This window comes from Macaca mulatta, chromosome 1 (genome assembly GCF_049350105.2).
Source record: "Macaca mulatta isolate MMU2019108-1 chromosome 1, T2T-MMU8v2.0, whole genome shotgun sequence".
NCBI classification, from domain to species: domain Eukaryota; kingdom Metazoa; phylum Chordata; class Mammalia; order Primates; family Cercopithecidae; genus Macaca; species Macaca mulatta.
This window is the reverse complement of record NC_133406.1, coordinates 216,479,710-216,505,165: the sequence shown is the minus strand read 5'-3', so window position 1 is coordinate 216,505,165 and position 25,456 is coordinate 216,479,710. Positions and strand designations below refer to the sequence as shown.

At 45.5% G+C, this 25,456-nt stretch overlaps 1 protein-coding gene across 7 annotated transcripts in view; it reads left to right on the top strand.

The window, feature by feature from the left end:
- Positions 1-11,443, top strand: part of NIPAL3 (NIPA like domain containing 3) — a 54,987-nt gene extending 43,544 nt beyond the window's left edge. For 5 of the 7 annotated variants that reach the window (XM_077969660.1, XM_028838113.2, XM_077969646.1 and 2 more), the window contains 3 exons: positions 743-806; positions 2,805-2,899; positions 7,467-11,443. In XM_077969660.1, the coding sequence (XP_077825786.1) occupies positions 743-806; positions 2,805-2,899; positions 7,467-7,666 (359 nt within the window). In that variant the 3' untranslated portion in view covers positions 7,667-11,443. Of the gene's footprint in view, positions 1-742; positions 807-2,804; positions 2,900-4,438; positions 5,179-7,466 lie in introns of those variants that run through there. The other 2 variants (XM_077969652.1, XM_077969654.1) reach the window with 2 other exon arrangements.
- The last annotated feature ends 14,013 nt before the right edge of the window (positions 11,444-25,456 follow it).

Sequence of the window (25,456 nt, the reverse complement as noted above, 5' to 3'; positions counted from 1 at the left end):
TGACCCAGAGCAGCCAGAAGCCATAAGCTAAGTCATGGTCAAGAAGCTTGGTCAAGAAGCGTGAAGTCCAGTCAAGGTTGAAAGGAATCACAAACACCATGGTTGAGTGAGAACACAAGTCAAGGCAGGGAGTCAGGAGCTCAGGAATACAGCTGGAGGCCTGTGTGGGTGAGATGATTCCAGACAAAGGCTGGCTCAGGGCAGAGGCAGTAGGCCCACCCCACGCCCATACCACAGGAGTAGACCCACAGACTTGGCATCTACTGGCCATACGAGGTTAGAAAGCTCTAACAACATAAGCACAAAGCCTTGTTTATCCATCTTAAGAAAGATGGAGGGGAGACGATTGCAGGCACAAACTGGTAAATAGGGTCTGTGGTTTAGTTAGTAAGTGTTGATTGTCGTTTTCCTGCTTTGATTATGCACTGTGGTTATGGAAGACATGACTGGGGAAAGCTGGAGGAAGAGTGCATGGGGACTCTACACCATTTTTGTGAATCTAATATTATCTCCCAATATAAGTTAAGAAACATGGAGATCAGAGGGGCCTAAGGTGGAAAAAAGTTGACAACCTGATCCCCTAAATGGCTTTTATTCCATTCTTCTTGTAAGGCACGGTCATAATAAGTTTTGATCGTTTTGGTTTCCTAAAGGGAAGAGAGCTTAGCCAAATCCTAGACAGACTTGCAAGTGGGTGACTTGAAAACAGCTCAGCGGTATTTTCTATGACTTGCTGCTGCAGGTGCAATATTTTACCTGGACTTCATCGGGGAGGATGTGCTGCACATCTGCATGTTTGCACTGGGGTGAGTTCTGTCCTGCTTGCCAGCCACAAGATGTCGTGTGTAGAATTCCAAGCAGGTTGCCCCGCTCTCTATTGCTCTCTTATTGCTACAGCTGCCCCATCCTTTAGAGTCAGAGGAGCTGTGGGGTTTGGGAGCTTTCTCCCCAGAGGTAAGCATTTTCTTCCTCTAAGGGCTTTATCTTCCCCTTTCTTCTCTTTTGGACTCTAATCTCTTTGGCATTTCTCAAATATCACATTTTGACACATGAAAAGTCTCTCAACCTCACCTCGGATCTAAGAAATGCATATTGAAACCACATGAGATACCATCCTTTTGCAAAAACTAACAGGATTAATAGTATTCCACATTGGCAAGAGGATGAGGAGGCCAGCCCACTACCACACTGTTAGCATACTTTAATGTGGGAGGAAAATTTAACAACAGCAACAAAAATCCAAACAAGCATACTTTTTGATACAGTATTCCATTCTAATCATTTATCTTGGAAAAAATGCTTCAACAGGGATGCAAAGACACATGTATGGGGCTATTTATTAATTTTTAAATTAGTTGTATAAGCAAACAATTGAAAATAATAGAGGTCGGGCGTGGTGGCTCAAGCCTGTAATCCCAGCACTTTGGGAGGCCGAGACGGGCGGATCACGAGGTCAGGAGATCAAGACCATCCTGGCTAACACGGTGAAACCCCGTCTCTACTAAAAAATACAAAAAACTAGCCGGGCGAGGTGGTGGGCGCCTGTAGTCCCAGCTACACAGGAGGCTGAGGCAGGAGAATGGTGTAAACCCGGGAGGCGGAGCTTGCAGTGAGCTGAGATCTGGCCACTGCACTCCAGCCCGGGCGACAGAGCGAAACTCCATCTCAAAAAAAAAAAAAAAGAAAGAAAATAATAGAAATACTCAGCAGTAGAATACAGGTGTTAAAAAATTATGCCATATCTAGATAATAGCGTGCCATGCTGCCATTTTGAAAACTTGAGGCCAGTCCATAGGTGCTGACACAGAAAAAAATTAGCCAGGTGTGGTAGCAGGCACCTGTAATCCTAGCTACTCGGGAGGCTGAGGCAGGAGGATCACTTGAACCTGGGAGGTGGAGGTTGCGTGAGCTGAGATCGTGCCACTGGACTTCAACCTAGGCAACAGAGTGAGACTCTATCTCAAAAAGAGATCAAAATAAAAAATAAAAAAAGAAGATGAATCTTAACATTTTATCAAATGAAAGGACCCAGACATAAAAGAGTACATAGTGTATTATTTAACTTACATGAATTAAAGAACAGACTAATTTCATCCATGGTGAGAGAAGTCAGGATAGTGGGGAAGGGCTGGCATGAAATGGAAAGGGGCCCAGGAAAACTTTCTGAGGGGGATGGAAGTATTTTCTGTCTTGACCTGGGTGATGATTCCACAAGTAAAATCCATTCATCTAGACATCTAGGGTTGGTGCATTTTGCTGCTTGTAAATGATACCTTAATGTTTAGAAAGTATGCTTGTTTATGTAAGCTATAGGAAAAAGGGAAAAAACAAAGCAAAACAAAAAATAACCTGGAAGGCTATACACCTGCCTGGCCGAGTGAGACCAAGAGTACACGGACTCTCCAATTTTTGTTGATTTTTACTATCTATACTTCAGTAGTGATTGAAACGAATGACTTCAATTTAAAAAAAAAAAACAAGTTTTAAAAGGCAAGGTTCCGAGAATCTTGATTAAATGGAAGTGAAGAGCCATGAGAAACTCGCCCAGGAGAGTCTAATTTATTCTGATTACAGCTCATGGAGAGTGTAGGGCATGTGAGGCCACTCCAGCTATTGTTATTCAACTTGCATCTGCCCCTGCTGATCCCAGGCTGGCAGCCTCTCAGGGCTCCTTGGGCGGTGAGCCTTCCTCTGAAGCCTGCAAGCCTTTTTACCTCTTTCGCATCACCTGAGCTTGAAAGTGTGTCCCTCCCTGACCTTGCTCCTGGCCTTATTTCTCTTCCTGTCTTATCTCCATTCCTCAGGTGCCTCATCGCATTCCTGGGCGTCTTCTTAATCACGCGTAACAGGAAGAAGGCCATTCCATTTGAGCCCTATATTTCCATGGATGCCATGCCAGGTAAGGTTAAAGCCCCATGGGTCTAGCTGACCATCCATGTAGAATGACTGCTACTTCCTGTTTAAAAAGAGACAACCAACTGCTGTGCTGTGCCTTTATCGTGTGACTGTTCTCACTGTCTTTTTTCTTTTCTTTTTTTTTTTTAATCTTGTGCAAAAAGGTAGGCAACGGCTGAGGCACCTCAGTTGGTTTTGAGCACATCTTGCCAGTTCCGTGTCTATTTGGGGATCTTTTAAAGAAAATTCTGATTCATACTCATTATAATTAGGATCTGCAGCCCCAGGCTTCATGCCTGCAAATGGAAAAATCCATTCATCTAGTTGGAATGAAATGATCAGAGAAGGGAAGGAAAATGAGTGGAATGAAATTAAAATATTATAATCTCACTCGCTGGATGCCACAAGGGAGTGGATCATTCTGGAAAGCCTAATTTCATAGCGAGCTAAGGATTCATACTGAGAAACACAAATGTAAATGCCTGTAAGCCCTGACAGTAACATAAACATGTGAATCAGCCAAATACTGCCCAGCAGGGAGTGGTGGGACCTGTGGAGGACTGGAGAGTGCCTGTCTAGCCTAAAGGAATTCAGATTAGAAAAGTTAAGACATTGGACCAACCTCAGATTTGCTGACCTAAACTCTGTAGGTTGCTGGTGACCATTAGCTTTCGCACTTAACTCAACATTTTAATTTTATTTATACAAGATGGAACTGTCTCTAAAACATAATCTCCTGTCCTTCATTAACACAATCTCATGAACAAAATATAAACACATTGATGGTCTAGAGGACTGCTTACTCGAGAGGTTTTCATGCTGTAACCCTGTGATGCAGGTGTGTTCTCAGGGCTGACTGGTGTGCCCCTACATTAAATGGCCCCAGGGTTTATGTGTGTACTTTTTATATTAGTTCCTCCTCTCTTGTTATTAAGCTGTTGTCTGTCCTTCTTGCTGTAGCCAGCCTGCCTGAGTATAGCAACTCAATGTCAATGCGCTCCTTCAGCCCAACTTGTTCAAATTACAAATAAAATCAAAATGAAGGAGCTCTGAGTTGGGGGCCTAAGATTTCTACTAGGAGTTAAGTGCATGAGCTTTGGTGCATGAACTTTTTAAACGTCTAATCTGGCTGCTCAGATTCCTTTTTTGCTAACTTCCTTGTTTCTCGGCTGTGTTCCGGATAGATGAGGGCGCTGGATAGCTGAATTCCAGATAGGTGAGGTGTCAACTCTGTGTGTGCAAGTATGTGTATGTATACGTGTGTTTGTGTGTTTATAAACTATGTATGTATATATATCAATATCAGTATTTGTGTGTGTATATAGATAGATAGATAGATAGATAGATAGATAGATAGATAGATGTATTTTCTGGTGGAAAATAGAAGGTAACCTAAGGTAATCATAGATATCAACATTCTGTGGTCTGTTTGTGGGTGTGGCTCTCAGCTTTTTCTTTGTACCTTGCGACCAGTGGGAAGTCAGCTGTTGAATCAGGGAGACCCTGCCCTTGCAGTGGCTTGTCAAGACACTTCCGATTGTAGGTGTTCTGTCCTGTGAAGAACGTGGGCTTGGAGTTCAGATGACCTGGATTCAAATCCCAGCTCTACCAGCTTCCTGCTGTGTGACCTCCCAAGGCCTCTCATCCTCACTTGTAACTGGGATTCCTTCTTTCAGGCTAGTGGTCATATGTGTAAAGGCCTCTTGCGCGGTGTCTGGGACATGGTAGATGCCTGGTTACATTTGGTTTCACTTCCCTTTTGCTTTAAAAACCTTTGGAAGTTTCACACATTTGTTTGACCTGGTGGCAGGTAGAACATGCAGAATAAAACTGCTGAACAGTCTCAGCCTAAACAGAGGTGCTTTTCCAGCCACTTGGTTTCCCTGGTCAGCATTAGGACCTTGCCTTTTGTCTACCTAGATTCATATCTTCACAACAGACAACTACTGTTCAAGAGATATTCCAATTCCAGAAATGTACCACATCACTATTTGGAGAGCCTTTGAGTAATTCATGCACCTGAAACACTTCTTAAAAATGAGAACAAGAAATAGCCCCTGACCTCCAGGAGCTGGCCTGGCACTCTCAGCCGGGCCTTGGCCCTCTCCTGTTGAGCAGAAACAATTTCACAGAACATCAACAGCAAGCAAGGCCACTCTGCAGCTGTGACAGATCAGGACACAAGCAGGTGGAATGGGAAGAAAAGGGTTTTTTTCCTAAAGTTAAAAATAAATAAATAAATAAATAAATAAATAAATAAATAAATAAATGAAAGAACACAAACAGGACTACTCTGCTATCCTGTCTAAACACAGACAAAAAATGGACATTGTCCAAATCATGAAAAACACCAAACATCCCTCTTACCTGGCTGTGAGAGACAGCCACCTCTTTACCAGTCACAGCTTTAGCTCCAACCTAGTCATCTTCTAGATAAAAACTAAGATCCCCAATGACGGAATTAGCCCTGCTTCCTGACAGCATCCAACCCAAAGCAAAGCCTCACTTCCTTGAACCCACCCCAAAATCACCTCGTCTAAGCCAACCCCACAATAACTCCTTTCTAACCCCCTCTTAGATAGTTCATGGTTCCCTGCCATGTACACCTCTCACATTGCAATGTGTCAATAAACCCACATTTGTTAGACTGGAGGTGTATTCCCGTTGGTCTTTGGCTGGAGGGCATTGACAAAATCCAAAAGGTAAACCAGACCTGTTAAGCCAACTCTCTTGCCTGAGGACAGGCACCTCCTCAGCTCTTCCACTTCCCTCTTCTGCCCTCCCCCAAAATCCAAACCACAGACTCTTAAACTGTGCCCTTCAAAGAACCATCAGTTAAGTCTTACGCATTAGGGAGCCGAAGGGCCTTTCACGGACTGGGTCTTCCCCGGCCATTTGCAGAGTGGATAAGAGCACAGGCTCTGGTGGCAGATCCCACCTCGGTCTCTCATTAACTGTGTGACCCTGGGCAAGTTACTTCACCTCTCTGAATCTCTTTCCAGAATATGAGGACAGTAGTTCATCTCTGTCATTGGATTGTTTGGAGATTAAGTGCGGGTACATAGGGAAGCCACACAGCATTCAGTTAAGAGTATGGACTTCTGAGTTGAAAGCCCCGAGTTTGGACCCTGGCACTGCCTCTTACTAGCTGCGTGATCTCAGGCAAATTACGTGCGTCATTTCTGCTGCTTCGTTTTCCTTATTAGTCATCCTGAGGATCAAATGAGATAGAACTTTGTAACTATTTGGAACAGTATCTGCCACCAATTAAATACTCAATACACATAACCATTGTCATTGCTATTGTTGTTACAGTTACTATTTAAAGTGCTTAGCCCAGTCGGGTGTCGTAGCTCACACGTGTAATCCCAGCTATGGGAGACTGAGGCAGGAGGATCATTTGAGCCCCAGGTGTTCAAGACTAGCCTGGAAAACATAGACTCTGCCTTTAAAAAGAAAGTCCTTTAGCCCAGTGCTCAGGGCATATTAAATAGTTAAGATGTCAGCTGTTATTATCATCATAGTTTCATTGCATTCAATTTCTTATGACTCGGCCTGAAGGCAGAATTTGAAGAGTCTTAATTCCCTGGCAGGAAAAGTTGGCCTCAAAAGTAACCGGCCTGGCGAAACGGCTCACACCTGTAATCCCAACACTTTGGGAGGTGGGGCAGGTAGATCACTTCAGCCCAAAAGTTTGAGACCAGCCTGGGCAACATTGTGAAACCCTATCTCTACCAAAACAACACAAAAATTAGCTGGACATGGTGGCATGCACCTGTAGCACCAGCCACTCGGGAGGGAAGCTGATATGGGAGGATCGTTTGAGCCCCAGAGGTTGAGGCAGCAGTGAGCCAAGATCGTTCCACTGCACTCCAGCCTGGGCGACAGAGCAAGACCCTGTCTCAATAAATAAATAAATGAACAAACAAACAAAACACGTCCCTCCTGACCTGACTAGGGGAATTGTAGGACAAAGATAAAGGAATTAAAGATTAAAGGCTTTGCCCTCAAATGTAAATAGGAATCCCTTGTCAAAGTACCCAGAAGTAATAATAAGCAAATCTCACCTTCCCCTGTATGTGTAGCAGGGACTTTAAAGTTAAAGGCCAAGATGCTGTCTCTGGGCATCATGATGCATCTGTCACCTTCAGGTGCCCATGCACAAAAATTACTCTCTTTCCTCGACAGTGTAACAGAGTTTCCTGGATCCTGATTTAATTCAACAGTGAAGCGTTGGCATCTACCACGTTCAAAGCACAGTGCTAGTTCCATTCCACCTGGGGCCCACACCGACATTCCCACCTCACTTTAGGCCAACTGAGGGTTCCTCCTGACAGCAGCTGGTCTGTGTGCATATTTCCTGAAGATTCATCTCTTGTTGCTTAGCAACCGTAATAGTTCCAGTGTGTATTTGTGGGTGTTCTCTTTTAAATCTAAAGCATTCGGGAAATTGACAATGCACATGATTAGCTGCTGAGCACTATAATTAGTCTGTGGCAGGATAGAGGGAGATGCGGCCTCCTTGGCCCCCTTACCACGTAATGATTTGGGGAAAATGGATTTCATTTCAGGTATGCAGAACATGCACGATAAAGGGATGACTGTCCAGCCTGACCTCAAAGCTTCTTTTTCCTATGGGGCTCTGGAAAACAATGACAACATTTCTGAGATCTACGCTCCTGCCACACTGCCAGTCATGCAAGAAGAGCACGGCTCCAGAAGTGCCTCTGGGGTCCCCTACCGAGTCCTAGAGCACACCAAGAAGGAATGAGACTCGCCTCCCTCTATTTATAACTGTCCCCACCAGGCTGACAGCGGTTCAACCCTGAATCCTAAAACTTGCCTTTCAAGTCTCATTTTGTTTTTAACTGAGAACGCTATGGACGATGATCTCAGAAAGCCTTTGTCCCTGGGAAAGGATGCGTTATCTTGGTCTTGGAAATTTCAGATGATGAGGGTGGGGGGATGGAAGCATTATTCCAGGTGGGCGGGATAGAATCCAGCTTCTGCCTGGATTAGCCCAGCAGGATTTGGAAAGCCTGTCTACCATCCTTGAGGATGGTAACTGAGCTTCCTCCGACAGTGACCAAAGGTTGCTGTATCCTTCAGAGCTAAGACAAGACGGAGAGTCTGCTGTTAATTCTCAAATCCAGCGAAAGGCTGGACACCTCTAAATCTCGTCTTCCTCCACTTCACGTGCATGCCTGATCTCTCCCCAACACTCCTGGTGCCGTATCTGTGATAGCACTTGTGCTGCCTTCACATGGCAGGCTGGGCCAACCCTGGGTGGAAGGTTCTGCCATTTGTGTTTCAGAAATGTACATCTGCCTTCCAGTCATCTGTGCCCTTCTAGCGAAGATGTGCTTGATATGTTCAAATTGGATCTACTCTGAAAACGAATTTGATTTTGGTCCTGTGAGGACTACTTGTTTGTCTGCCTCCTGCCCCCAAAGGAATTAGGAAGTTAGGAGAAGGGGAAGAATAAGGAGGCTAGGAGAGGGTGATGATGCTTCAGCCCATTAAGGAAGAAAAGTCCCCCTTACTCTTACAAAAGGTGATTTCACCACTTAAAAAGGGATAGGTAGAAAATCTGGCCATCTTATGTGTTATTTTTTCCTGCATACCAGTGCCCCCTGGAAAGGTGGGGATGCTCATTTCAGAGACAGCCTCTTCACCTGTCCTCCGTCTCTCCATTACAGAGCCACAAGCCAAGCTCAAGTTACTGGTTAATTTCCTTGAAGTCAATAGAGACTCTCTGGGTCCTCATCCCCATGCATGTATGTCTGGGAGAAGCAAGCATTCTCAAAAACAGGGCTGTTGCTTTCTTCCTGGCTGCCTATGTGACTGTCCTCCCCTAGACTGATGGTGTACTTTGAGAGACGCAGAGAAAGGTTTGCAGACTTTAGTGGGCATGAGGATCCCCTAGAAGTGTATGTAAAATGCAGATTCCTGCACCCCAACTGCAGACACTCTTAAGTGGGACTGGAGTGGGGCCCAGGGGTCTGCATTCTTAACTGGTACCACCAGTGATTGTGCTACAATGCCACAATCCTGAGATTTCACACCTGGAAAGCTTAAGAATTTAAAAAGATGTTCTGCTAAAACCCCCAGGGCCCCATGCAACCTTGCCAGAAAGTTTCCTCCCTAGGGTTCCTTTGGAAGGTTAAATAATCCCCATAGGATCTGTGGCATTCTCCATCCAGTGAATACTACTTAGAGCTACACTCACCACTTCCCTAGACAGCCTTTAATAGGCATGATAACAGTGTTAATAGACCAGTGTGACAGATCACTTATCTTTGTGGATTGTGCTTAATACTGATTCAGTACTGATTTAATACCTTGACTTCAAAAACTGACATCTGTTGTCTGTGATAACCACTTCTGTATTGTGTCTTAACCACTTCTGTATTGTGTGGTCTTAACTACCTAAGGCGGCAGCGGGCAGTGGACTCCCTTCCCTTAGGATGGGGATCAACTCAATTCAACAAGATTTATAAGACATTTACTATGTGCTAAGCATTTGGAAGACCCAAGCTACAAAGATAAGACATAGTTCCTGCCCTCCAGGCCAGCAGAGGGAGGCACAAATACCCAGGAATCTCTGATGGGTGTAAAGTGCGGTGGTGGGCCACAGAAAATGACCATCATGGAGACCCTGTCAAAGTTCCGACCCTGAGCCCAAAGGGGTATTCAGAAGTGGAGATGATTTTGGTCCCACTCATAGATGGGTGGCAAATCTAGGATTTGTATAAAGCATATGAAAGTAGGGTGATCACCCCCGAGGCAGAGGGGCCAGCATTTGCAAAGGCACAGAGATAAGAGGAGCAGGGCAAAGAAAGGAGAGCCAGGGAAGGTGGTGGGAGACGAATCTCAAAGCTAAGTAGTGGAAGCTGTGCACAGTGGCTCACGCCTGTAATCCCAGCACTTTGGGAGGCCAAGGCTGGAGGATCACTGGAGCCCAGGAGTTTTATATCAGCCTGGACAACATAGCAAGACCTTACCTCTGCTAAAAATTAAAAAAAAAAAAATTAGTTGGGTGTGGTGGGGCATGCCTGTGATCCCAGCTACTCAGGAGGCTGAGGTGGGAGGATTGCTAGAGCCCAGGAAGCCAAGGGTACAGTGAGCCGTGATCATGCTGCTGCACTCCAATCTGGGTGACAATGAGCCCATGTCTCAAAAAAAAAAAAAAAAAAAAAAAGGATAAGCAGTGGAGGCCGAATCATGGAAGGTCTTGAATACCTGGCTAAGGAGTTTAAAGTGTATCCAAGAGGACATGGAAGCCATTGATGGTTCATGAGGAAGAGAAGGGCAGGATCAGCCCTGATGGAAAAGGAGGGCTTGTTCATTGTGGAGGAAGAATCAGAAGGGGGAATGAGTTACCTTCTCCGAGCCCACAAGAACAAAAAACAAAAAGCAGAAATTAAAATCAGGTTTCACTGCTATTTGTGTATTCCTCCTTTCCCAAATGATTTTTCTAAAGCTTGGAGTGGGGGCAGGAGGGAGAAAGAGAAGGTGAGCAGGGAGGCTATTTCGATGTGTCAAACCCAGGTGATCAGTAATAATTTGGGCATATATACGCTCCCAAACTTGCTCTGCCCCCCTCCTTCCCTTGCTTTTGGTATGGGCCTTTTAGCCTTGGGCCAGCCGGCTTTCTTGAGATGAGTAAATAAAGTGCACTGTAATTTCAGGTCGGCTGTGGATCATGGGATCCTGCAGATCCTGGTACTGCTGCTGAGGCCTGGGAAGCTCCCTTGCCTGAGGGTTTGGGGCAGTGGCGTCATCCCACCAAGCTGAGCCTTGAAAGGGCTGAGCAGAAAGTTAAATGGTGGTTTCCTGAGTGGAAACCACGCGTAGGTCACTTGAGTAGTCAGGAAGCACAGCTGATGTGAAGGCTAGTTCCTCCCTATTGTTGTCCCGTGGTATAAATGGACTGTCTGCTGATGGCCATACGCAGCACTGGCTATTAGGATGGGGAAGGGGTGCATCAGGTTTCCACTCATAGCCCTGGTTCGTTATTGTTACTCACGGCTCTGACGTCCCCAAGTCTTCTTGAATGTTGCAAGCAATGTTAAATATCACACCTCGGTCTCCTTCCGAGCAGCCCAGGTCCCTAAAGCAAGGTCACCAAACTTGGGTTAAACTTCAGTTGCTGTCACATCAAGGTTCAGGTTATACAGATCTTGTAGTGTGGAGTTTAATTCTGGGTAGAGAAGGGAGAGCTGACTCTCCATTGCTTTTCTAGTGGAAACCAGCCAGTTTGACGGTGCTGCGCGGGTACAGGACTCCATCAGGCTAGTGTTGGGGAACCAGCCTGGCAGCGTTCCATGTGAATTCCATATCTGTTCCAACACTGGCTGATAGACAAAAGGTTACTTGTGTGTTTCTCTGAGAAGCGGTGTAAATGAAGTCACCTTAGAATATATTCTGTGCAGATGCTTATATTTTGTTAACTTCACGACTTATGGCATGTCTTATTTAAAAAAAAAAAAGTACTAAGTGTGAATAACATTATGAAGTGGTATTTAATTAAAAATCCATGCAGTGACAGCTGAGTTCGTGTCTTATGTTTGGCTAATACTTCCTAGAATTATCTAGAACAGACTGTCTAGTAGAACTTTCTGTGATGACGGAAGTGTTCTGTGTCTGTGCTGCCCAACATGGTAGCCACTCTCGACATGTGGCTGTTGAATACTTTAAATGTGGCTAGTGCAACCAAGGAACTGAATGTTTAATTTCATCTAATTACATTTCCATATAGCTCATACATTAACAGTACAGATCTAGAGATGCCCATAATTGCAGTTGAGGCTCACTTGCACTTCCTCCGCAACCCCACAACCCTCACCGTGGTTAAAAGCACAGATTCTCAGCTGGGCACAATGGCTCACGCCTGTAATCCTAGCACTTTGGGAGGCTGAGGCGGGCAGACCACCTGAGGTCGGGAGTTCAAGACCAGCCTGACCAACATGGAGAAACCCCGTCTCTACTAAAAATATAAAATTGGCAGGGCGTGGTGGCGCATGCCTGTAATTCTGGCTACTCAGGAGGCTGAGGCAAGGAGAGTCCCTTGAACCTGGGAGGTGGAGGTTGCGGTGAGCCAAGATTCCACCATGGCACTCCAGCCCGGGCAACAAGAGTGAACAAGAGTGAAACTCCATCTCAAAAAAAAAAAAAAAATGCACAGACTCTCTGTGTACACTGCTTGGGTTTGATTCCTGGCTCTCTCACTTGTTAGCTGTGTAGCATTGGGCAAGTTACTTAACCTCTCTGTGCCTCATCTGTGAAACAGGAATAACAGCATTATTAACGATTGTTTTAGGATTGGAGGGATTAATAGATGTAAAGTCTTGGAACTATATTGAGCATCCCATCAAGGCATTGTATTATATTGAAACAATGGGTTTTTATCCTCTTTATTCTTTTTTAAATTATATAATGAACACTTTTGATCTTAAGTATTTCCAAGCACATATGTCTCTTCATTCTGAGTTTCCAATTTACAAAGGCAGGTATAGTATGGTACCTATATATTTATTGGTATAATCACAAAAATACAGAGTCATACAGACATATATTAAGCACTTACTGTATGCCAAATGATATATTAAGACCTCATATTTACATCTCATTTCTCCTTTATAACAGTTCCACAAGGTAAATTTTAATCATATCCTTTTATAGATGAAGAAACTGAGACTGGCTGGGCATGGTGGCTCATGCCTGTAGTGCCAACACTTTGGGAGACCAAGGTAGGAGAATCACTTGAGCTCAGCAGTTTGAGACCAGCACAACATAGCAAGACCCCGTCTCTACTTAAACAATAATAATAATAAAAATTAGCAGGCATGGTGGTGTTCACCTATAGTCCCAGCTACTCAGGAGGCTGAGGCGAGAGGATTGCTTGATCCCAGGAGACTGAGGCTGCAGTGAGCCATGATTGTACCTCTGCACTCCAGCCTGGGCCACACAGCAAGACCCTATCTCAAAGAGAAAAAAAATTGAGACTCAGGTCTCAGAGCTGGTGAACAGCAGAGCCAGTATTTGAACCCAGGACTGCCTGACTCCAGAACCTGAGCTCTTCCCTCTACTGTGCTGCCTTTCCTGGTGTGGGCAAGTGGGATTTTAGTGGGAGTAAGGTCTGCCATGGGTTAGGACATCACCTCTGGCCCAGTTTCAAGGGAAGGTGTGAACTTGAAGGACAGAAGCTCATTAGCTGAGTCTCTGGGGACCACGTTTGCAATGGTCCCACCTGCTAGCCAGATGAGTAAATAAAATTCAGTCTATCAGCCAGGCGCAGGGGCTCACGCCTGTAATCCCAGCACTTTGGGAGGCCAAGGCAGGCAGATCACAAGATCAAGAGATCGAGATCATCCTGGCTAACACGGTGAAACCCCGTCTCTACTAAATTTACAAAAATTATCTGGGCGTGGTGGTGCACGCCTGTAGTCCCAGCTACTTGGGAGGCTGAGGCAGGAGAACCGCTTGAACCCGGGAGGCAGAGGTTGCAGTGAGCCAAGATTGAGCTACTGTACTCCAGCCTGGGTGACAGAGCAAGGCTCCATCTCAAAAAAAAAAAAAAAAAAAAAAAAATTCAGTCTGTCACAGAGCTGGAGGGAATTTTAGAATCATCCACAACTCTCAGACTTTATTTCATGAAACAGTACAATTTTAAAATAGAGATTGACAAAGAGTTACTTTTTATAGTTAATCTTGTTCTCATTAATTTTTTGCTGCTTATTCAGTTGTTATTTTTATTAGATTTTACTTTCTGGTTTCATGAAATAATAAAGTATTGAGATTGATATTGGCAAAAGGTTATGTCGTTAATCTTGTTCTCATTAATTTTTTTGTTTATTCAGTTAGTTTATATTTTACTTTTTGGTTTCATGAAATAAAAATTTTTAAGTAAATAGAGATTGGCAAAAGGCTACTAACTCTTTCTGTAGCTAATCTTGTTCTGTTTAATATTTCTTATTAGTTTCACTACAAAATTAGCTTTCTTTGTTCAAACAAACAGTAAAAAAGGAAACAAAGTCCAAGGCTTGCTTAAGAAAAAGATGATGTTTGGTGCAGCAGCACCGTGTTCTGTCATGACCTTATTAAATGTCAAAATGCACCAAGCAGAATATTAAAATTAAATTATAAAGCAAATGCAAGCCAAGAAACAAACATTTTCCCATTGTGATGCCGTAAGGTATTCAGGTAGGAGCATAGTTCTGTGAAAGCTGCCCAGGTGTAAAGAGACAAGATTCACATGGCAGCGAGCGCATTGCTTTTTGCCTTCTCCAGCTTATACTGAAATGTGAGGCACTCTGGATGGAAACTTTGATGCGCTTAATTCTCAGGATGACTTTTTAAGAAGTTAAAAGACACAAAAAACCCAGAAAGCCCTATCTTTAACTCTCCTGTTTGTCTTTTAAACAACAACATCAGAAATACAGCTATGTGGTTGTCCCTACACTCTGATCTTACAAAGCTCAGCTGTGTAGGTGTCCTGGGATGATTCAGAAAACTAGATAGCAATCTCTTATATTGTCTTATAATTATGAAAATATCTTCTATCAAATTGTCAAGTCACAAATGTCTCTTCATATGAGTGAGACTAAGCATCTTTGCATATGTTCATGTTCATGTACTTTTTTTTTTTTTCCTGAGACGGAGTTTTGTTCTTGTCGCCCAGGCTGGAGTACAATGGTGTGATATTGGCTCACCGCAACCTCCGCCTCCCAGGTTCAAGCGCTTCTCCTGCCTCAGCCTCCCAAGTAGCTGGGATTACAGGTGTGCACCATCATGCCTGGCTAATTTTTGTATTTTTAGTAAAGACGGGGTTTCACCATGTTAGTCAGGCTGGTCTCAAACTCCTAACCTCAGATGATCTACCCGCCCCGGCCTCCCAAAGTGCAGAGATTACAGGCATGAGCCACCACGCCCGGCCACTATTTGTTGTGGTGTTTTTTTTTGTAAATTGTCCATATGCTTTTCTCACCATTCTGTGGTTGTTTTGGTTTCTTATTGATTTGAAAGTGCTCTTTGGTATCAATTAACCTTTTCTTTGTGATAACACCTACAATTATTTCCCCCCAGTTTGTTACTTGCCTTTTGATTTGCTTGTAGTATTTACTTTTACTATGAAAAGACTTTTTCTTCTGTGTTTTTTGTTTTACATATAATTTTTTCTATATAAATGTTATTTACTTATATAAATATTTGCATTACATAATTGAATGTCTTTTATAGCTTCTGGATTTCGAATCATAGTTTGAAAGGTCTAACTTATTCCAAGATTATAAAAGAATTCCCCATGTCATCTTTGAGTCTTTTTAGGGTTTTTTTGTTGTTATTGTTGTTGTTGTTTTTAAATATTGGACTTACTAGACAATAGTCTGGTTGTGTGTTTACATCTGAAAGCCACTTGGAGTTTATTCTGGTGCACAGTTCAAAGTATGGATCCAACTTTATTCTGCTGAGATAGCTACCAAGCTAGGCCAATACCATTTATGGAATAGTCCAGCTGTGCCCTAAAGAATTGGATGCCACTTCTATAATACACTAAATATCTATATTTTTGGGACTTGCCATTCTGTTCCATTGGTCTGCCTGTACATTCACCAGTAATACTGTGTCAATTATCGAGGCTTTCCAATATGTTTTCAAATCTGTTTGGACAAGTCTCAGCTCCTTGCTCTTGTTCAAACTTATGTTGTCAAATCAGAATATAGAAAGGAAAAAAAAAATACTCTACTATCCTGTCATTTCATTTAAAAAAGACATTAACACCAAAACAGTAAGAAGAGCAAAATCCCAGATAGTAATCCTTTAAACAGAATAATTTAGCTTTATGAAAAATGTCAGACATTGTCATTATTTGCCTGTTTTGCTGCAGGCCGATAAGATGAGAGCAGCATTGCAGAGCCACGCTTGGTCTTGGTACCGGTGTAAGGAGAGGGAGGGCCACAAAGAGGATGTCACTGGCTAGTCAGTTGCAGGCACAGAACTTGAACTCAGGTCTTATGATCTCTGGTCTTTTCCTCTTAACACCTCCTATATCCTAGGTCCACTACCCTTTACTGAGCTTTCACTCTGGGCAGGCACTTTACATGCATTATGCATTTCCTTCTCACAACAGCCCCACGAGGAAGCTGTTCAACCCCTGTTATATGATACACATGTGGAAACGAAGGTTCAGGGAAGTTCAGTTATTTGCCCAGGGCCACCTGGTGGGTAAGTGGAAGAGCCTGGATTCAAACCTAGATATGACTGACTTCAAAGTCTGTATTTTTAAAAAATTTTCAGTCCATTGTATATCAATAGACAATTATTCTAAATTCTTTATTTTTATTTATTTTTTGCACAGAATGAAACTTCCTTAGGTTCTGAGTAGCACGACAGCTATTAGCTTGTCAATCTTCATAAACTCCCTGGGCCAGGCCATCTGTCCTTTCATTGATATACCTAGTGTATCATGTCTTTTACTTTTTTCTTTTTATTTTATTTTATTTTTTTATTTATTTATTTTTTATGAGACAGAGTTTCGCTCTTGTTGCCTGGGCTGGAATGCAATGGTGCAATCTTGGCTCACTACAACCTCTGCTTCCTGGGTTCAAGCGATTCTCCTGCCTTAGCCTCCCAAGTAGCTGAGATTACAGGCTCCCATCACCACACCTGGCTAATTTTTGTATTTTAGTAGAGACAGGGTTTCACCATGTTGGTCAGGCTGGTCTCGAACCCTTGACCTCAGGTGATTCACCTACCTCTGCCTCCCAAAGTGCTGGGATTATAGGCATGAGCCACTGTGCCCAGCATGTATCATTTCTTTATTTTATTTATTTTGAGACAGGGTCTCACTCTGTTGCCCACACTAGAGAGCAGTAGTGCGATCACAGCTCACGGCAGCCTCGACTTCCCAGGCTCAAGTGATCCTCCCACTCCAGCCTCCTGTGTAGCTAGGATTACAGGAGGCACCACCATGCCCAGCTAATTTAAAAATTTTTTTGTAGAGACGGGATTTGCTATGTTGCCCAGGTTGGACTCGAACTCCTAAACTCCCGCAGTCTGCCTGCCTTGGCCTCCCAAAGTGTGGGATTACAGGCATGAGCCACTCTGCCTGGCCCAGGTATGTATCATTTCTTAGGCAGTCATGTCCATCAGGGTCAAGTCAGGAGACAGAAGCCACAGCAGTTAGTGGAACAGAAAATTTAACATAAATAATTGTTAACTAGGGTTGGACGCAGTGGCTTATGCCTGTAATCCTAGCACTTTGGGAGGCTGAGTGGGGAGGATTGCTTGAGCTCAGGAGTTCAAGACCAGCCTGGGCAACATAGTGAGACCCTATCTCTACAATAAATACATACATAATTGTTAACTAGGTATACATTTTTTTCACAAGGTAGCTGAAAGGGCAAAAGAGGGCTAAGGTATTGTGGAGAGAGCACTGTCAGAAGCCGCCACCCTTAGGGCTGGGGGAAGACAGGTAACAGGTTGAAATCATTAAAATGCAGGTGCCTGGAGGAGGGGCCCTGTGGAGCTGAAACTCTAGCAGTGAGGAGGCAGCCTCACTAGCTGATGCTGTCTCAGCTTAGAGGAGAGGCCCTATAAAAAGGACACCCAGGCCGGGAGTGGTGACTCATGCCTGTCATCCTAGCACTTTGGGAGGCCGAGGTGGGCAGATCACCCAAGGTCAGGAGTTCAAGACCAGCCTGGCCAAGATGGTGAAACCCCATCTCTACTAAAAACACAAAAATCAGCCAGGCGTGGTGGTACGTGCCTGTAGTCCCAGCTACTTGGGAGGCTGAGGCAGGAGAATTGCTTGAACCCGGGAGGTGGAGGTTGCAGTGAGCCAAGATTGCGCCACTGCACTCCAGCCTAGGTGACAGAGCAAGACTCCATCTCAGGGGAAAAAAAAAAAAAAAAGGAGACCCAGACCCATGAGGCTCTGGATGAGCCCTGGAGACCACAGATTGAAAAAGGGTCACTCCTTGACCTTAAGTGGGAGAGAAAACAATTATTTAACCATGCCAAGAAGATCTGTTAGTGGTTCCTGTTCAACTTGGCAACCTAGGCACACACATTCACCTCTCAGCCCCAGAGGGTCTCTGAGCTTAGACAGTAAGTGCGAAGAACAATTGTGCTATGGGCAGCAATCTGGATTAATGGGAAGACTATTTATCGGTCCTGTGGACACAGAACAACATCGGCCCCAGAGGGAACCCTAAGAATTACTCTAAGCAGGGGAAGCTGGCCGGACGCGGTGACTCACACCTGTAATCCCAGCACTTTGGGCGGCCAAGGTGGGTGGATCACCTGAGGTCAGGAGTTTGAGACCAGCCTCGCCAACATGGTGAAACCCTATCTCTACCAAAAATACAAAAAAATTAGCTGGGCATGGTGGCACACACCTGTAATCCCAGCTATTCAGGAGGCTGAGGCAGGAGAATCGCTTGAACCCAGGAGGCGGAGGTTGCAGTGAGCCAAGATTGCGCCGTTGCACTCCAGCCTGGGGGACAGAGCAAGACTCCATCTGAAAAAAAGAAAAAAGAAAAAAGAAAACAGTGGCAGATTTGGCTGTGGTCAGCCCGTGGTGGGGATATTGGAGCAGGGGGTGAGGAAACAAACGGACCTCCAGCTCTCTTCTGTCGGGAGACACACCTGTGGAGAGCCGAAGCCGAGTCCCACGTCCTTCAGCAGGTGACTCGTCCCAAGGCAGCCAGCAACTCCATGCTCACGCACCTGAAGAGGAAGCCGATGACCAGACACTGCTCACTTCCTCCAGGATGAAAATCCCCCCTCACATTCAGGGGATGACGGTAGGCCTTCGGGTAAACAAACGCACACAACTGCAAAGGAAATCTCTAGTAAGCAACATGGTTCTTTATTCATAAATGGGATTGTCCACCAAGAATCACAAGACATTAGAGGAAATTCAATAGCTTGAAAGAGAGAGACTAAAATGACTGAGGCCAGGCACAGTGGCTCACACCTGCAATCCCAGCACTTTAAGAGGCCAAGGCGGGAGGATTGCTTGAGACCAGGAGTTTGAGACCAGCCTGGGCAACATGGTTAAAAAAATGCACACAATGCATGGTGCATGTGAGACCTTGTCTCTATAAATGATGAGACCCTGTCTCTATGAAAAATACAAAAAATTAGATGGGCATGATGGTGCACGCTTGGAGTCCCAGCTACTTGGGGAGCTGAGGTGGGAGGATCACCTGAGCCCATTGAGATGGAGGCTGCAATGAGCAGTGATCGCACCCCTGCACTCCAGCCTGAGCAGCAGAGCAAGACCCTGTCTCAAATCATTTAAAAAATACAATAATTGAGTTAATATATAAGAGTGGCAGGATAATGTAGACAGGGCAATGGTTCATTAAATTACCTTCTCTATTTTGTGTCTACATGAAGTTTTTTTTGAGACTGAGCTTCACTCTTGTTGCCCAGGCTGGGGTGCAGTGGTGCGATCTCGGCTTACCACAACCTCTGCCTCCCAGATTCAAGCGATTCTCCTGCTTCAGCCTCCTGAGTGGCTGGGATTACAGGAGCCCGCCACCACGCCTGGCTAATTACTGTATTTTTAGTAGAGACGGGGTTTCGCCATGTTGGCCAGTCTGCTCTGGAATGCCTGACCTCAGGTGGTCCACCCATCTCGGCCTCCCAAAGTGCTGGGATTACAGGCATGAGCCACCGTGCCCGGCCTATGTGAAGTTTTCAGAGTAAAAGATGAAAACTTAGTGTCACTGAGCACTTACTAGGAGCTAAGCACTGGATATACAGTGGAGAAGGAGAGAGAGTGCCCACTCCCATGCAGAGCAGTCAGAAATTAAAGCAAACCACATAAAGTGTGGTGAATGTTATAACTGAGGGAGCAATGACATTCATAGTGTCAGGACTAAGCAGGCAGCGAGAGAACCAGGAAAGGGAAATGGAAGCTGCGGGCGTGGCCCTAGCAGTGACAGAGCAGGCGGTGTATCTCATGCCTAGAGCCTATCCTGACCCGGTCCCCAGGACGCAGGGCAAAATGAAAACGGAGGGGCCCTTAGTTCAAAAACCAAGAAAAAGTGCCACCAAGAGACTTCTAAAAGCTTTTTTCTCTCTTTAATAAGAGTCTCTTGACTTTTTAAATGTGTTACTTAATGTCATTTTCAGTAAAGGCAAATTAAAATTTTAAATGATTAGCATGAATTTTTTACCCATTCATCTTTGTTTTCTTCAATACCCATTTTAAATGCAAGTATAAGAGCACTTAACTCGTATCTGTAATCACTGAAAGTATAGAATTTGTATTTCATAGCTCATACATATGTATATTGTTCTTACCAGAACAGTGAGAACCCTGCATGAAACACACTCCACTGTGTTTATTTCATTGATTGCACACGTTCTACCACCTCTCTCTGCCTTCAGCTTGCTGATGAGTCAAGAAGGACTAAAAGGAAATGCCAGAAGTCCCAGCTACTCAGGAGGCCGAGGCAGGAGGATCGCTCGAGCCCAGGAATTTGACTCCACAGAAACTAAAAATTATTAGCCAGGAGTGGTGGCACACGCCTGTGGTCCTATCTGCCCACAGATAGGAAGCTGAGGTGGGAGGATGACTCGAGCCCAGGAGTTCAAGGCTGCAGTGAGCTATGATCATACCACTGCAGTCCATCCTGGGTGACAGCAAGACCCCAACACTTAAAAAAAAAAAAAAAAAAAAAAAGACTGAAAGGAAAAGCCACTGTGGGTTGCCCCACCTTTTCCTGTCTCTGTATGTCATCATTTTCAGAGTAAGCAGTTGGCTGACACAGGAGGTAACATTAGTAAGGAGGACATGATAGGGTTCCTTGTCCACAGCCGCCTTTCTGTGTTTAAAGAAAGTTTGGGTTGGAGGAGACAGCATGGCCTCCCTATTAGGCCAGCCCTTCCCCATTCCCACCCCCGCCCCCCCCCCCACAGAATCATAAACATAACACACCTACCTTGTTTAAAGACAGGGTCGGCCTGGCATGGTGGCTCACGCCCTGTAATCCCAACAATTTGGGAGGCTGAGGCAGGCAGATCACCTGAGGTCAAGAGTTTGAAACCAGCCTGGCCAATATGGTGAAACTTTGCCTCTACTAAAACTACAAAAAGATTAGCCAGGGGTGGTGGCACGCCTATAATCCCAGCTACTGGGTAGCGGGGAGGCGGGAGAATCACTTGAACCCTGGAGGCAGAGGTGGCTATGAGCCGAGATCACACCACTGTACTCCAGCCTGGGCAACAAATCAAGACTCTGTCTCCAAAAAAAGAAAAAAAATAATAAAGATCTCGCTCTCTGTCTCCCAGGCTGGAGTGCAGTGGGGCGATCTCAGCTCACTGCAACCTCCGCCTCCCCTAGTTCAAGCGATTCTCATGCCTCAGCCTCCCGAGTAGCTGGGATTACAGGCATGCACTACCATGCCTGGCTAATTTTTTATATATTTTTTTAGTAGAGATGGGATTTTGCCATATTGATCAGGCTGGTCTCAAACCCCTGGCCTTAAATGATCTATCCACCTTGGCCTCCCAAAGTGCTGGGATTATAGGTGTGAGCCACTGCACCCAGCCATCACACACTTACCTTGGACCTGCTTTGTGCACATGTGATGGATCCAACAGAACTTGGTGCTCAGGGGCATGGCGAATGCTATATGTGAATGGGCAGCAAAAAACAGCAGACACATATACTGTGCCAGTCTGCCCACGGCTGCCTTGTCCCGTCTGACTTTGCTTACAGATGGAAAAATATTCAGAGATGAGATTGTTAAGGATTTCAAGATGATAAATGCAGGGCATTTAAACCAAGTGTGATGCCACTGGAATGTGGGGCACTGTGCACCTGCACAGCCCACAGTGCCCGGGAAGCAGGCCCCGGATATCTGTCCAGTGGAGGCCTTTCCAGGACACTCAGGGAATGCCCACTTCTTTGGACTAAAAGTCACAAACTGGTAGGTTCTTGGTGTGAAAGCTGCTCTGAAGTCAGCTCAAGACATGCCTCATCTAAGAGAAAGAGCACGTTCCTAAAAGTTGTAGGCATCAGTTTCCATCGAAATAAGTTGTAGTGATTCAAAGAAAGAAGGAAAATAGACTCTGCTGCTCTGTGGGCACTTGCACTACACTGCTGCCTTCTGAAAAATCAAAGACTTGTAAATCAAGAAAAAGCTCAGCACTGCGTGGGAAACCTTTGAAGTGAAAGAGAGATACAGATGGCAGGGCTCTGAGTCAATTCACTTCAAGCCAAATCACCTGACACCAGCAGCCTGATTGGTCTAATGTCCCGCTTGGATAAATGCTAATTTGGCCAGGCGCGGTGGCTCACACCTGTAATCCCAGCACTTTGGGAGGCTGAGGCAGGCAGATCACCTGAGGTCAGGAGTTCGAGATCAGCCTGGCCAACGTGGCAAAACCCAGTCTCTACTAAAAATACAAAAATCAGCCAGGTGTGGTGGCGTGCGCCTGTAATCCCAGCTACTAGGGAGGCTGAGGCAGATGAATCACTTAAACCAGGGAGGCGGAGGTTGCAGTGAGACAAGATCATACCACTGCACTACAGCCTGGGCAACAGTGGAAAAAAAAAAGTTTATATTTCAATTGGACCCTTATATCTCAGGCCTCACCATACCATGACTTTGGCTAATAATGCTTTTCCTTTTTGTATCAGATGACTCCATCACAAGCTCCTAATAGCTGGAAATCATCTGACCTCAGTGTGACATTTTCTCTCCCCTATCCCCATCTTCTGTTTTTTTTGGAGACATTCTCAGGGAATGCTTTGAGCGTACCGTGTACTCTGCAACATCTCTTGGGTTTTCTCATCTTGCTCAGCTATTGTTGCCCCTCAAGACCAGCACACGGCAGCCCCCTGCTGCTCACCTCCCACTGCCAGGGGCTCCCCACCTGCTCTGCCTTCCCCCGTGGGTTTTGCCCACAAAGCAGGGCACAGGCCCTCAGCAGCCCCTGGAAATGGCTCCACGTGAGCCTACAGGCCATGCCCAACCTCAAAAGACTTAATGAGCAGGGTTCCCCCCACCAATCCTCCATCCACGTAAACCTTCACGGTTCAGGGGCAGCTCTCTTTCCCTCCACCCGGAATCTCCAAGTACCAGAGAAGCTAGACCTGTTGGATTCCACTGGGCCTGAGTCTTTCCTCAAGAACTTAAGCTACATCTCCTTTCTCAAAGAGTCCGACACCTCTGGCCCTCCCAGAACTGAGGCAACTCAAGTCTTCACCCTTAAAGTCAAAAACTATTTCAGGCCAGGCAAGGTGGCTCATGCCTGTAATCCCAGCACTTTGGGAGGCTGAGGCAGGAGGATCACTTGAGGCCAGGAATTTGAGACCAGCCTGGCAACATAGTGAGACCCTGTTTCTATAAAAAATAAAAACCTAGCCAGGTGTGGTGGCTCACACCTGTAGTCCCAGCTACCTGACAGGCTGAGGTGGAGGACAGCTAGAGCCCAGGAGTTGGAGGTTAAAATGAGCTATGATTGCGCCACTACACTCCAGCCTGGGCAACAGAGTGAGACTTGGTGTCAAAGAAAAAGAAAGAAAAGAAAAACATTTCAAATGGTAGATTTTTTTCAGCTTCAGATTTTTTTTTTTTTGGGGGGACAAGGTCTCGCTCCATTGCCCAGGTTGGAGTGCAGTGGTGCAATCATAGCTCACTGCGATCTCTAACTCCTGGGCTCAAGCGATCCTCTAGAACAGTTAGGTGCTCAGCACCACACCAGCTAATTTTTAAATTTTAAACATTTTTTTCTCTAGGTGGGGTCTCCCTATGTTGCCCAGGCTGGTCCCAAACTCCTGGCCTCAAGCAATCTTCCCATCTTGGCCTCCCAAGGTGCTGGGATTGCAGGTGTGAGCCATCGTGCCCAGCCCAGAATTTTTATTCAGGTCTTCACCAAGTAACCCATTGCATTCAGGGTGATGTCAATCCAGCCGGTCAGGCCACAGCAACATCAAGGCAAATGCTGGCAGCATTTGAAACCATTCAAGGGGCTGCGTGTATTGCAGCAGGACCATTCACCATGATCTCTGGTTTGATGGCATAGGTGGGTTTTCTTTTCTTTTTTTTTTTATACTTTAAGGTGTAGGGTACATGTGCACAGCGTGCAGGTTTGTTACATAGGTAGAAATGTGCCATGCTGGTGTGCTGCACCCATCAACTCATCATTTACAGTAGGTGTATCTCCTAATGCTATCCCTCCCCCAGCCCCCCAGCCCCCTACAGGCCCCGGTGTGTGATGTTCCCACCCTGTGTCCAAGTGTCCTCATTGTTCAGTTCCCAGGCATAGGTGGGTTTTCAATGTCATCTGGATCTTTCGGGATGCTACCTGCAGCATAGGTAGAAGGAAGACCACGTGGCCTATCAAGTCATCACAAGCACAGGGGCAGGACTCCGGGAGGCAGCATGGCATCGTGGCAAAGGGTGCCAGGCTCTGGTGTTCACTCTCTGCGATGACTTTGAGAAAGTACATAACCCCTCCAGGCCTCTGTTTCCTCATCTGTAAAACTGCGATAGTAATATTCCATTCCTTGTAGGTGTTTATAAGGACTGAATATAGAACAATGCCTCGCACATGGTAAGACCTCAATAATACTCACTGGGTTTTTTTGTTTGTTTTGTTTTGTAGTTTTTGAGACAGAGTCTCACACTGTTGCCCGGGCTGGAGTGCAGTGGCGGGATCATGGCACATGCAACCTCTGCCTCCCAGGTTCAAGTGATTCTTCTTGCCTCAGCCTCCCAGGTCGCTGGGATTACAGGTGCCTGGCTAATTTTTTTTGTATTTTTAGTAGAGGCGGGGTTTCACTATGTTGGCCGGGCTGGTCTTGAACTCCTGACCTCGTGATCCGCCCGCCTCGGCCTCCTGAAGTGTTGGGATTACAGGCATAAGCCACCGCACCCGGCCAATAATGTTAGCTGTTGCTACTATTTTTCTTTAAGCCACGGAGCAGTGTAAGTAGAGATGCAGCCGCCAGGCAGAAGGCAAAGAGCTTTGTACCTCCCTTGTAGCTTCCTGCCTTTCATGTGGGTCTTGAGGCTACATTTTGGACACAACAGGGAGGGAGAGGGATTACTATTCCAAAGATATTGATCCACTTCTCAACGGACATTTACAAGTTTAACTGTGCCTCCAAATTTGTGGGTATCTTTTTGAAGACCCACTTGGGGCCTCTGAGATGACAAAACCAGTCTGATTCCTGCTGAGGGATAAAAGCCTCTTTGTTGCCAAGATCAAGTGCAAGTTCTTAAGCTGTTTTCTCTCAGCTCCAAACCTATTGTTGGCTTTGGAATGTTGGAGCTGGAACTCTCCAAAGCATCTCTCTGCTTTACCAGCTGCTTCCTGTGAGGGGCCTGTGAGGGAAACGGAGGCTGGAGGAGGCAGAAAGGACTTGCTCTTTCTTATCTACTTCCTGTTTCTACACACATCACCCCAGGAACGCAACTTTGCTCTAGCATAGCAGCAGCTGAATCTAGTTGTGTGATTCTTTCCAATTCTTGCACGACCAGCTTCACAGAACCTCCCCCAAGCCGAGACAACAGCTCTCCTTCCTCAGAGGTCT